The 14,332-nt window shown below is 38.4% G+C and overlaps 1 protein-coding gene across 40 annotated transcripts in view; it reads left to right on the forward strand.

The window, feature by feature from the left end:
- The window catches only part of NRCAM (neuronal cell adhesion molecule), a 193,182-nt gene that overhangs the window by 117,829 nt on the left and 61,021 nt on the right, over nt 1–14,332 (forward strand). For 30 of the 40 annotated variants that reach the window (XR_013231151.1, XM_077338555.1, XM_077338556.1 and 27 more), the window contains 7 exons: nt 650–781; nt 5,741–5,884; nt 7,333–7,444; nt 8,082–8,248; nt 8,343–8,490; nt 10,227–10,351; nt 12,610–12,639. Coding sequence is in view for 39 of the 40 variants with exons in the window: in XM_077338555.1 (XP_077194670.1) it covers nt 650–781; nt 5,741–5,884; nt 7,333–7,444; nt 8,082–8,248; nt 8,343–8,490; nt 10,227–10,351; nt 12,610–12,639 (858 nt within the window). In the remaining variant the exon portion in view is untranslated. The remainder of the gene's footprint in view (nt 1–649; nt 782–5,740; nt 5,885–7,332; nt 7,445–8,081; nt 8,249–8,342; nt 8,491–10,226; nt 10,352–12,609; nt 12,640–14,332) is intronic. The other 10 variants (XM_077338537.1, XM_077338553.1, XM_077338554.1 and 7 more) reach the window with 1 other exon arrangement.

The following is a 14,332-nucleotide window of genomic DNA, read 5'->3' on the forward strand; positions in this document are numbered from 1 at the left end:
CATAGCTTAGTAAATTTTATAATAAGCTCGCAGGAAAAGATTCAAATAGTTGCTTCAAGTCAGTGTGAATTCAATGTCACTCCTCAGCCTGGATTTCTTAGTATTGATTAATCCTTAAGATTATCTGATTACAGGTCTGCCATGATAGTAGAACTGACAGAATTTTCATCAGACTTCTAAATTTAAGTCCAGAAACCTAATTTACTTTTAGCTTCCCATTTTCACTGTAAAAGTGGTTTTCTTCTGATCCTTGTTTTTATCATTTCATCAGGGGCACACTGGTCATTTAACTGGCAATGAAATTTTCTAGTAAGCCTGAAGGGCTGCTCTTTATTTCTAGGTTTCATACCTCATAGCTCTCAAACCTCCAATGACTTCTTCACTGTTCTTATTTTAATGTCACAAAATTAGCCCTATCCCCCAGATTCTGCGCAAGGTTTCATAATCTCAACCAAACAGGCAGCATTTCTTTATCTCTCAGAAGACTGACTGTAGATATTCTGGCAATATCCTTAAGGAATTTCTGTCAATATTCTATGTTGTAATACTATCTTGGCTTGTTTTTGGAAAATGCTATTATATAGAATATATGTGTGTACGTGTTTATGTGTATTTATTGACTATTGTTTTATTTTTTTGTTAAAATTAGCTGCACCTTACTGGATAAGAGAACCTACAAACCTTGTGTTATCCCCAGGAGAACATGGTAACTTGATCTGCAGAGCTAATGGCAATCCCAAACCCAACATAAGTTGGTTGACAAATGGAGTTTCCATTGCAAGTAAGGACTATTTTGAATATCTCTAAAGTAGTCTCATCAAAGGTTTTCGCAATTCATCTCTTTCAGGATCATTGAAAACTCTGCAGCTTTTGTTCATAGCTCTACCAAGGGTTATGGGGAAGAGTTCTTATATTTTAGGCTACAGAGAATTTCTTAAGCTTTTCTCATTGTCTTAAATCTTTATATACTCAAGAGTCTTTTCTCCAGTGTTTGCCTCAAACCAGTACACTTTGAGTATTCTCTAATTTTTTGCAGTACCCAAACCCCTTCTCTTGAAATACCAGTACTTGTATTGAGTTTTTAATTGATGCTTAAGGTCTCAAAAGGCAAACCACACCAGGGCAGGGATCTCTGCAGTCTTTAAACTCCGTATTTGACTAGGTAGGTTATTCTCTCTCTCTCTTTCTCTCTGTTTCTCCCCCCCCACCACCACCTACTTCCCAAATACCCTTATCTATTTATTGAATTTTTCCCGGCCAGGCCAGCTCATGGCAGCTTACCAAGTTTAAAATAACATACAATCATATATAAATACTAAAACCATCCAAAAAATTATATATATACACACACACACATACACACACACACACACTGCCCTCTACAAAGGCTCAGGGCAGTTTACATGAAACAGAAATGATAAAGATAACCCAGTTTGTAATGTGGTGATAACAGTAACAATGATGTAGTGATAACACTAAACAGTATGTGGAACAGTAGAATACTAGGGAACATTAATCAACTCATACTGAGGCCCAGTGGGTTGGGTGGATTTGTACTGACTGTCAACAGAGGGAGGCTTGGGGGCCAATGGGAAGCGGTGGTTTAGATCGAACTCAACCAAATCCCTGGCAGAGGCCCTGTGGAACTGTATATAAGTTAAAATATAAATAAATAAATGATGTAACATATCTATCCATTTCCCTCTCTGAGGCAAGATAGTTCCTTGGTATTTCTTTCCCTTTGTGAATGAATTTCTCTAGTTATCTGTTTCTGCTTTCATGGAGAACTCTGGCATTCCACCTTGCCACAGTATGGTATTTTACTGCTGGCTCAGCACAGGAACCTGAAAGATGGGCCCTTAAATGACACTTGAGGTGTCTGAACAACCATCTTTTAATGTATTGGGGATTTTATGGGTTGGGTTGTTTTATTCATTTATTGTAAGCCCCCGCGAGTCTGGGAGCTCGTTCGACCACGTGGGGACAATCCCTGCAGAACTGGACCAGCTCCGTCAGGGCTCTCATCTCTCCTAGGGGCTCATTCCAACAGGTAGGGGCCCGGACCGAAAAGGCCCTGGCCCTGGTTGAGGTCAGGCGGACTTCCTTCAGGCCAGAGATGACCAACCTGTTGGTATTCAAAGAGCGGAGCCAGACAGGTGGTCCCTCAGATACGTTGGACCCAGACCGCAAATGGCCTTAAAGTTTAAAACCAGTACCTTGAACCTGATCAAATTCAAATTTATTTTAATTTGAACCTGATCTGAACTTCCACTGGTAACCAGTGCAGCTGCCTCAGTACTATCCAGATGTGGGTTCTATAGGATGTTCTAGTTAGAACCATAGCAGCTGCATTTTGTATCAGTTACAGTTTCCAGGTCAGGGACAAGGGTAGGCTCACATAGAACAAGTTACAGAAGTCTAGCCTGTCAACTTTCTCCCAGTTCTCTGCGTGAAATCAGACTTCACTCAGTCAAGGCAGAAATCTGATTGACTTTGTCCTCAGCATGCAGCTTTCAAGTCTTTCAGCCGATGCTAATCAATCAGATTGTTTGGAGCAGCCTGTCACTCAAGGCTCTCTGTTTCTGTGAATAATCCTTCTCAGTTCTTCAGCTGTTTGTACAGCACTTCTAAGCTTCTTAAAAGTGCAGTCTGTCACAGCCCCATTGAGTCACACATTCAGGAACACTTTCCTGGTAAACTAAATATGTATGCCATATGGCTCTTTCTGGCTAGGATAATTGTTCAGGGTGGAAAAAACATGTGGTCTCTGGTTAAATCAGAGCCTCAATGAATTTTTGCTTTTCTGTAATAGTTTTTTCAACATGCAGAATCCCTTTATGTTTTTGAGATGTTTTTCCAAACTCAGTTAGACAAGCTCAAGGATTCACATCTTGTATCCTGCCAAAGGTACCTGGCCTTTTTCACCATGCAATAGCAAAAATCTCCTTAGGAGGTTTTGCTTAGCTCTGTTGGAGCCGCAAATTAGCATCTTTAAGCCAAACTTTGTTTTTGAGCATTCAGTCACCCAGTCCATCACCATATATAGTACCAAAGTCCTGCCTACTACTTGCAGTTGATACACCACCCCAAATACTCTGGTTCAGGTTAACCGGCTTTAGAGGCTTGAGAGTTCCACTACATAGTGCAGCCTATGAGGTTCAGAAATCTGATGTGAGGTTATGACTTCAGATGTGTATTCGTTCACAGGAACTATTCCTGTGCCTATAGGCAACCAAGTTAAAAGCGCAGCAGGCTATGTCCAAATGTTCCTTTTATTACTATGTTGGAAAACTTCTAATGATAAGCTCCTGTAATTATTTGAAGGAAAGCTTGTCTTTACATAACAGCTGTCATTTTGATCTTGTCACTGAAGAAACATTGGTGAAAATGTTATTTAAACCCGTGCTCATTTTGATAAGACCTTGTAAAGACTTTGGAAGAAGAAAATTAAAGTGTTATAAATGCAGCCAAGTGTCCAGTTTGATTTGGATATTATTTTGCTACCTTGAACAAAAGGTGAGCATATTGACTGGGAGAAGTAAGTCACCTCTATTATGTGGAGTTTCCCCTATATGGGTTGTTGTTACCAGGGTATGACTTCCCTGGCTTCAGAAACTGTGAGAACCATAGTTCTTCACATCCAATGTCAACATTTGAGTAAAACAGAAATGTCTTTTATGTATATATTTGTGAAAAACTTTAAGCAGGTTAATATAGAAATGGACATGGTGGTGATGATCCGGGGGTAGTTTGAGCTTTTTTTGAATCAGAGTAGTTATGTTGGAATATACAAAAACAGAATATAATTGGTACAAATTATTGTTTGCTTATGTGTATTTAACCTTATCATTCTGTGATATATGTCAGAATATTTTATATGGCACTGATTAGGAGATATGAGGAGAAAAAGGGAGAATGGTGTTGATATGAAGGTGGAACAGAAAAAAGTGTTGTCAGCTTCAATCTGGCAGAATCTTGTCTGTGTGCCTAAAATGCATGTGTACCATACTTTGGCTAAAGGCTAAACTAAGAAGTGTTAAGGTATTCTTTAGGAAAAGTACATAAGAGTTACTTACTGTGCCTTGCATATTCATTATTTATTTAGTCTGCCTGACAAGCAAAACTTTATTTGATGTGAAATGGAATGGGACAGTGTTTATGGAAGTGTGGCTTTTCAGAGCTGGAAGATGTAGACCTACCGCATCATTTCAAAGGAAATTTGAATTTCAAAGCCATATAGTCCCCAAAGACTTCACAGTGTGTCTCTCCAGTCTAGTGATCAGATTATATCCTGTTTTAATTTTCTATCAGAAATTTCAAATTGGAAACACTGTTTTGTTGTCTTTTGATAGAGTCATAGCACAGCAAGCACACTTTAAAGAACAGAGATTTCCTGTGCATGTGTCCTTACACCTGTCATGATGTGGAGTTTGGAGCATTGTATTTTTAAAAAAGATGCTTAGAGGTAGAGCACAATATTTACATGAAGAAGGTCCCAATCTATGTTACAGGATTATAAATACCAAATGTTGGGAAAAACCTTTTTCTGTCTCATCCTCTAGAGAGCTGCAGCCAATCAAAGATGACAGTAGTGAGCTATATAGATCAATAGCTTGATGGCAATGTCAGACAGCATCTTCTTAAATGAATTTGTAAACAAAATTAATTACTATATTTGAAGGTCAGTTATTAAAACTAATAATTTAAGAATGATTCTAAGTTTCCATTAATGTATGTAAGGCAGCTAGTAGCTTCAGAGAGATACTGGCAATGTAACTCAAAGATAGAGTATCTGTTTTGTGTTCAGAGAGTCTCAACTTCAACCTGGTATGTCCAGTTGAAAAAAGAACTACCCATTACATGTAAAACAAGCATCACAGGGACTAATGTCCAAGATGTCATATGTGAATTCCTCATATGAACTTAATTTGCAAATGTAATAAGGATTGTGGCCATAGCATACAAGGAGATGGAGCTTCTGCCTTCCTCTGGAACTGTATGTCCACCACAATGGCCAGGTCTTTTCTGCCTGGGAAATGCTGCAGCTGATTAACCTATTGAAACTGGTAAAGGAAACTTCTAGTCTCATCTGCCACCTGCTTATCTAACATAGGCTTGAAGTCCAAGGGAAGTACAGAATTGAAGGCACTTTAAAACCCAGGTCAGACCTTGTGCTCTTCATGAGGATTAAGCTTCATTTTATTACCCTATATCCTGCAATTAATGCTTAAATATTCAGAGGGAAATGCAGATCCATACTTTACAAATAGACACTAGTAAAAATTTAGCATGTCAAATAAACAATTATGTTTTTAGTGAAGACATCAGTTTAGGCAAGAAGGTAGAGGATAAAATGCTGCAATTCTTTTGTAAAGAAATAGTTATATGTCACTCCTGAACATAGCCCAGTTATCTAGCCTGTGCATATAATATGTGTGTGTGTTAGACCAGTTTTGAAAAGTAAATCTGACTCTTATAGGCTTCATTCAGATGCCATGAACCAGCTCCAAAAGGGACTTGAGGCCAAGAACAGCCCCCCTCCCCACACACACGCACAGTTTCCACAATAGTAATGTTGTTTGGATTTTTATTTTTAAAGGGTTGACTTTTTTGTCTGTTTCTGCACTAAAATTTGCTTTTTCAGGTGCATTGCAGCCTCACTTAACCCACAGCAACAGAATCCCCATAAAACCAGATGTGTGTGTGTATTTATGTATATTCATTTAATATTTCCAAACAGTTGCACCTGAAGATCCTAGCAGAAGAGTGGATGGTGATACAATTATATTCACTGATGTACAAGAACGTTCAAGTGCTGTTTATCAGTGTAATGCCTCTAATGAATATGGATATCTACTGGCAAATGCATTTGTGAATGTTTTGGGTAAGGTCACTTTTAAAAAACACTTGAAAATTGACTGTTGAATGCATGTGTGTCTTGAATTTGGAAGAAGTTTGTCAATTATATCTGAATAATGAATCCAATTAATTCAGCAAGTCTACCCCAGGTTAAATGTCCATGGAATGTATTTTTCTGATGGAATTTTTCTTGGGAAATATCCTTTTTAAATTCTTTAAAAGTAGCAGATATTATTTAATAATGAAAAACATCTTTTTGAAGAATGTCATTCATTTCAGTTAAGCCATTGAGAAAGCCTACAAGTCTTATTAATGTGAAATTTGAGATTCTTTTCTCAAGGTATGTGGCTTCTGAATTTCTGTCATTTAGTGTCCTATTTTTTAAATTACTGAACTGCACCTTGTGATTTCTTCCTCTGCTAAGTGATATTTTTCATTAGTAGAAGACATTTCCTCTAGTGCAGTGGTTCTCAAACTGGGGTTGGGCCCCCTTTGGGGGTTGAATGACCTTTTCAGGGCAAGCAGCTTGGTTGGGGGGGGCATTCACACAACAGCCTTGCAGTGTAGATCGAGATAGAGCGTTCATCTGTCTGGAGCATTGGAAAAGAGCAAGATTGGCATGGTGGGACAAGAGGCAGAACTGAACTGAGAAACCCCGGGAAAAACCCCAATTTATATATAATCATGAACAATGGATCTTCATGCCATTGGTCAGTTTAAATTATGTGAAAGAACGCTTGCAAAATTTTATGGTTGGGATCACCACAACATGAGGAACTGTATTAAAGGGTCACGGCATTAGGAAGGTTGAGAACCACTACTCTAGTGAAAGAAATCTTCCAATAGAAAACACTTCACTTAGTAAAAATGAGCTATTATTTCAGCTTGGATTAGCCAAGCGTACACTCCTAGTTGCAAACAAACACTAAAAAGGCATACTTGTGAAGAGAAAGAAATCTTGTCTCCTCTTTCTGGTATACCTGGACATTTTTCTGAATCTTTTTTTTAAACTAAAGGCTCAGAATTAGCATGTCAGTTTTCTGAAGTTTTGTTTTATGTATTTAATTACTTTTTTATACTCTGCCTTTCTCTCAGGGACTCAAGGCAGATTACACATAGCGAACCAAGTTCTTAGTCCTTCAAACATAACAGAAATATCAAATATTACAGAATGCAGCAACAAATTTATTAACTGGCCTAAGCTACAGTCAGGAAGCATAATATTCCAGTTTCAAACTGCTGTAATCTTGCCTTGTGTCAAGCTGCCCCTCCCCACTAAGAATAGCACATGAAAGCTGTGCTGTGTGCTCACTGAAGTGAGGTGGATGGTGCTCAGAGCCAAGGCCATACTCTGTGGCCTCCTTGTTTTGTTATTTTTATTTTATTAAATGCCAAATAATAATAAAAAGAAGAAAAATAATTTTATGCACTGTGATTTTTATCATTTGTTGTGTATGCAATTTTGTCTTTTAGCTGTGGCACCAAGAATTCTTACTCCTCGAAATCAACTCTACCAAGTCATTGCAAACAAACCTGCATTGCTACATTGTGCTTTTTTTGGTTCACCTGTGCCTTCAATCGAATGGTAAATCAGTTGCAGTGCATAAGAGGTTCTGTTTCATTCATAGCAATAATTTAAGGAGGTGTAGTGTAAAAACGTATCCAAAAGGGCAAGCTGGCACTGCCAACTTAACATACTCTGATCTCTCCTTACCCCTCAATCTGCCAGGAGCCAGCTCTGATGGAGAGAGCTCCTGGGTATGTGGCTTCCTTGTCCACCTACTGTGCAGGATTGTGTGACTTAGTGGTGGGAATGTGTTCTCCCAGATGTGGGAGATATTGCCATGGTATTCCCAGTGGGGTTTGGTTCGGTTGCTATGAAGTATTTTTGAGCACATTTGATTAGGTATCCTTTTCCCTATGAAAGACAGTTAACAAAGCTTTACCCATATTATAAAATCATAACATTTTGGGGTTGTGGTAGCTTTTTTGTTGCTCCTTAAAGAAGCACATTGGCATACATAGTGAAATACAGTTCTTACACACATTCTGTATTGGATTCTGGCATTTCTGACAATTATTCTTTACACTTTAGTAAGCACTGGTCTAGCTCTGTTGAATTTGAGTGAATCTATGTATTTAATAGCCACCCCTTGATCCCAAATTCAGTTACAATAGCTGCATAATGTTGGATAATATAATCCTGTTTTTTTAATACTTAGGTTTAAAGGAGCAAAAGGTAGTATTCTTCAGGGAGAACACTATGTTTTCCATAACAATGGAACTTTGGAAATTCCTGTGGCCCAGAAGGATAGCAGCGGCACATATACCTGTGTAGCAGGAAATAAATTAGGAAAAGTACAAAATGAAGTTCAATTGGAAATTAAGGGTAAGAAATCAATCCTTAGTTACAAAATTCCTAGATCCTATATAAGTAAGAATTTCCAGCTGTTAAATATCTTAACAGTGATTTTATGTTTCAGAACCAACTATGATTATTAAGCAACCTGAATACAAAATGATACAAAGGAATGGACAAGTTTCCTTTGAATGTACCATTAAGTATGATCCTACCTTAATACCCACAGTTACATGGTTGAAAGACAGTGGTGAATTATCAAATGATGAAAGGTATGTACAAGATAACCACTTTCATGTGGGTTCAGTCCTAGGCAGAAAATGCCATCACCAAGAATACGTGTAGACAATTTTCCTTATATTTAATTGAATGGTGTATTAAATGGATCATGCAGAAATTAAGGGATTCTCTTAATACTCTTTATTGTTGCTGTTTATAGAAGGTAGTGTAGAAAATGTCCTATGATTCTTGCCAAGAGATCTGTGCAACTTGTAACCCACCAAACTTCCATTATGCCTCCCAAAGAGCGTCAATATCTTACAACCAGAATTTGCTCAGAGTCACACGACCCCAAAGAGGTGAAACTGGCCTGGTAGAACTCTCTGCCTAATGAGATCAGGCCCCTGATGGACCTTAGCTAGTTCCACAGGGTCTGTATGATAGAGTTGTTCCACCAGGCCTACAGTTGATGCCAGAAGTCACACCAAGAAGATACTGGCCTCCCTGTCTACCAGTAGGCACCACTTCACATGCTTCACATGGCCCCGGTAAATTTTATTTGCTATGCAAGAAGATATTTTTAATTAAAAGGATTATATTTTAAGATTGAAATTAGATTTTAAAACTTATATATATTTAATTATTGTAGTTTAAATTTGTTGTAACCTGTCTTGAGCCCTCTGGGGAATAGCAGGGTAAAAATCTTAAAATAAAATATATTTTAAAAAAAACTTTAGCTCACCAGCCATGTATTGTAGTTTATTTGATGCACGCCAGCTCCTCTCTGACCGTTTATGCACTGGGAACTTCACTGCCCCAGCTCCCCATGCAGGAGCACAAATCAGGGGCAGATGAGGTACACCAAGCCAAATGATCCCCCATGGGTGCAGGAAGAGATGGGGCAACCTGCCATGACTAAAACTCCAGCCTGCAGCCTGGCATGAAACCTCCAGTGCATAAGCAGTGTCAGGAAGGCATCAGTTACAAGGGATTTAATCCTACCACTTCTTCCGATTGTGTAAAAGGGAAGGAGGGGACCAGTCTCATCTGATCTTCCTGCCCGCTGAAGTATTTTGTCAAGGTATCCCCAATACATCATTTTGCAGAGTCATTAGAGCCCTCCCTCACTTATACAGCAATTAAAAAAATATCCAAGAAGTTGAATAAACATATTAGCAGGTGAGCTGTGTTTGGCTGGTAGGTCTGCATCAGATCTGGTGGTTAGAGGTTAACTCAGTATCACTTTATGTAAAGGTAATCATGATCGCAGTCTGTAGTAATCTCTATACCGTTAGCAAATACCTTTAATTGATTTTCACATGTTTGGGGTTTCTGGTTTGTTTGTTTTTGCTAAACTCCATAGGAGCCATGCTTGAGAAAATTTAAGTACATGAGGCCCTAATTTAAAAAGCATCTGTTCCCCAGTAAAATGTAGATAAATGTTCTAGAAGTTGGCAACTACTGAATTACTTTCACATAAAAAGTAATATTGATATCTTAGTACTTGAATTTCTGTAATAGCTCAGTAATAACTACTTCATAAAAATTACCATGAGCTGTCTATATAAATGCACTGAAATGATACTCATTTATTCTTGCTTATGGTATGGAGTAATTTAGATGACAGGAGCATTTTGTAAAAGATTGATGTATGATCCAGATGTGGTTTTATGCCTGAGGCATGCAGGTTTAAGATTAGGGAGCAAATTTAGATGATTTTTTTCATTTCTTTCACTGTGTGTATTATATGTTATGAAGCAATGTAGTGATTAAATTATTGTAATTGCAGGTTTATTGTTGGTAAATACAACTTAACCATTATGAATGTTACTGATAAGGATGGTGGAAGGTATACTTGCCTAGCTAATACTACTCTGGACAGTGTTTCTGCAAGTGCTGTGCTTACTGTTGTTGGTAAGATTTCTCTTGATATGCTAGTAAGGAGAAACTATATCCATATTGCAGGACTATACATTCATTCTAAGTTGAAGTTGTGCTATAGCTTCTTTTGGAAAAGTTAGAAAGAGGATACAAATAACTTGACCTTATTTTCTTGTACATTCCATAATTCATGTTTGAAAAATGATGTTCAAGTTGCCACTGAACAGACCATGGGTTTTGAGCTATTCCTTTTAAAACAACAACAACCTCCCATATGTTCCTTTTACTGGTGATTTCGTGCCTTCACCACCCCAATCTATCTGTTAAGGGGAAAAGAAAGTGCAAAAATGTAGGTCTCCTAAGCTCTAGAAATGGTAACGCTGGACACACAGATACGATCCTGCACAGATTCACAATTGGGAGTTCTAGGTGTATGGATTTTGCCTATAAGGTTCTTTGACCATACAGGAATCTGGTTAGTTTTCTTCTAGCTGTATCAAGCAAATATAATCATGTAATATTACAGATTAAACTATTTCAGACTGTTGGTGAAGAATTGTGTTTTGAACTGCTAAAAATGTTATGCGGACAGAAAGACAGCATAGCAGGGAAATAGCTGAGATACACTAGTTCTCCTTTCTTTTCGTACTGAGCCTTCTACAGATGTATCTCACCTCCAATTTGAAGTACTATGGATCAGGTCCTGTAAGCATTTATTTATTTATACTTTGTACCCCACTATTATTTCTTCTTACTGAGAAAATCTTTGTTTGCCTGTACTGGTTAGACCACATCATTTTGTTTGCCACAATATCTGCCTTTCAGATATGCAGTCAAATCAGGCTGGGCAATATTGCTGATTAGTGTGCTCAGATTGGACTCTGGGGAATGGTAGAAGACAGGAAGGCCTGGAGGATCATTGTCCAGAGGGTCGCGATGGGTCAGACACGACTTCACACCTAACAACAACAAGTGCTCAGATTGTGAGGCAGGCACTGGAGGTCCCTAGCTGCATGTTCAGTGCTGCTGCCCCTATGAAGTACAGAAGCCATCAGTGCTTCTACCCTCACAACATCCTTAGATGGTTTGGCTCATGTGACAAGTACTGCCATGACCACCACCTGTGGCAGACTCTATTTTGTTCAGGATTTGCATCAGAATGTTGCTTACCTCTGCTTTAGAGTAAATACTTGAACATTTCTTAATTGAAGGGAATGGGTCCTTGAAACTGTGGTCTTTTTCTAATTATTTTTGCTTTAAATTTACCATGCAGCAGACAAATGCTATTTCAATAAAAATATTCTCCCTTGATCAAGGGCCACTGACAAGGGGGAAAAAAGCTTTGGCATAGCCAATGGGCTCATCCATATAAATCCACATTCATAACAGCTTTATTCTGGGAGGATGCAAACTCAGCAGGAGGCTTCTGTTGCAGTTATAGATTGCGTCTATTGTGAAGTAACTTGACATAGCAAGAGAAAGACAGACATTTCAGTTCATCATTTGTTGATGAAATAAAATTTTATTATTGTGGTGTGACTAATTAAGTTCTTTTGTTAATAATCTTTTCAATATTATTTTGGTCTTTGTAATTACTTACACAGCTTATAACATCTAAAACCTCAAACAAGCATTGCTAATTTTATGTCAAGACCATTGGTGTATCTAGGTTATGGAGACCAGGGCACATTCCCTGGGTGCCACTTGATATGGGGTGCCACACAGCCCTCCAGTGAGCTGACCACTCTCTGGCTGCACCTGCACACAGCCACTTCCTGCAGTGTCTTGGGTCAGACAATCATGCAGAACCTCCTCCTGGGTGGCCCAGCCAGCCACATCAGAAGCAGCCCCAACTAGCTGGTGACATCAATGATGGAGGAGCCCTTCCCCCTTGCCTGCCCTGCATGCTGCTGCCAATGTCTCCATCTTTTGCCTGCCCCACCAACAAATGGGAGGCACTGTTGCCTGTGTGAGCTTTGGCCTGGGGGGGGGGGGGAGTGGCTGGCTGACTGGTATGGTTTCTGAGTTCCCCCATTACTATCCGCAAGGGATAGGGGGTTGCCAGCTTCAAGTCAGGGCAGTCATCTGGAGGTTGGCATCCCTGCCCACTGCTATGTCACCTAGCCCTACCCACCCACTCACCCTGGTCACCAAATAGACTAGATATGCCACTGAGTAAGACCACTAATCATCATTAAAATTCTACAGTGTTTCAGATAAGAATAAATTTACACTTTTGTGTTTTTTACACTAACGGTGATTAAACACTTCATATTAATATCCTTTTGCAGCTCCTCCAACAACTCCACCTGTTGTTTACGGTAAACTAATGGAAAGTCTTGTTTGCGTTCATCTATAAAATATACATATCCGCCTATCAACTTGTGTTTTTTTTTCTGTTACAGTTTGCAAACTTATTTTGAATCTTTTTGCCTTGTATTGCCATTATTCTTATGAGCAAATGCTTAAACTGTTTCATTATTATGGTTTAACACAATTTATATTTGGGAGTAAACATTGTATCCAAATGTGTGTTCAACACTATTCCTTTCCCTAATGGTTGTTACATGATCTCAACTGTAAAAAAATCTACTAGTAGCTAATCAAAGTTAAAAATTTCCTTGAAGCCTTTAAAAAGATTATGTAGAAATGTTGAAACTATAATATCAAAACTATAATATCAAAAGTGTTTGTCCACACCTAAGCACTTCATATTGTCCTCAGTGCAGTTTAAAACATTAGACTACATTAATCTTATAATGTCATCTTTGGTTATGAAATTCTGTATATTTAAATGTTTTCCTTGTGAATGCACTATTTGCTTTCCCATATGCCCCAAAGTGTTTGTTATGAACCTGGGGTGAATATTTGTACCCAGAGTGAAACCATTGTAAGTATTCTAAGAAATATAGGTCCAAAGCCTATGTTTATTATGACCAGAGCTTACACCATTTTAAGCCTATTCAATGGATTTACAAAGGTGTTACTCATCTTAGGAAAACAAAATGCCTCTATATAACTCCTCTCAAGTATCCAAATAGATGTTTTATCAGACTGAATAATGAAGTAAAAATATTTTCTGTTCTGTTCTTGCAAACTTTTACTTCAGGACTATTGATAATAACCACTGGAAGATGATTCTTAGTGTTTTTTGCAGTGCAATCCTGAATAAATTTATACTCTTTGAAACCCATTAACTTCAATAAGGAGGGTCTAACTTTGATTCAGATTGCACTGTAAAGCATGCATCAATACTGCTACTCCCATCAGTTCACAGACAACTTATGATGAGGTTGACATCCTTGGGTTTTCAAGGCAAGAGATATTGAGGTGCCTTGCCATGGCCTTATTCTGCTCAGTGCCCTTGATGATCTCTCATCCAAATACTACCCACGGCCTAGATCCTAGGCTGGCTTGCTTGAGTTCTGGCAGATACAGGCTAAATCCCTGGCAGTGGGCATGATAGTTTCCTAGAACTGATAATTTCCTAGATCCGTTATGATGGGTCTAGCTTGGGATAATCAGATAAGGGTTCATCAATCATAGGCATAGCCTTTTGCGTTGGTCATATATTTTAAATCTGATCTTTCATTAACTTGCAGTATTTATGTCCATGTCATACATCACAGTATTTCAATGGTAGGGGATGGAGACTTGTACATTTGCTGAAATAAGCTTTCCAAACTTATCCATGCAGCAGTAAAATCAAATTAAACGTGCCATTAGAATGTTGAGATATAGTGTGGTTGTTCTCATTGTGCATCTTATCTTGCAAGGGACCAGCTAGGCCTGGAAGAGCGAGCCAGTTTGGTGGGCAAACAGGGAAATCAATCTTTCAGTCAAGCACAAATTTCAAATTCTCCATGGATCAGCAGATACATAGTTGTCAGTGTGCAAAGAAATTAAGGATAAACTAGTTTAAATGACTTCCTCCAAGAACTGATGATTATTGTGGTTTTGATTCCAATTATAAGAAAAATGGCTGATCAAAATGATACTGTAATTCTGAAACAG

Source organism: Paroedura picta, chromosome 5 (assembly GCF_049243985.1).
Source record: "Paroedura picta isolate Pp20150507F chromosome 5, Ppicta_v3.0, whole genome shotgun sequence".
NCBI lineage: Eukaryota > Metazoa > Chordata > Lepidosauria > Squamata > Gekkonidae > Paroedura > Paroedura picta.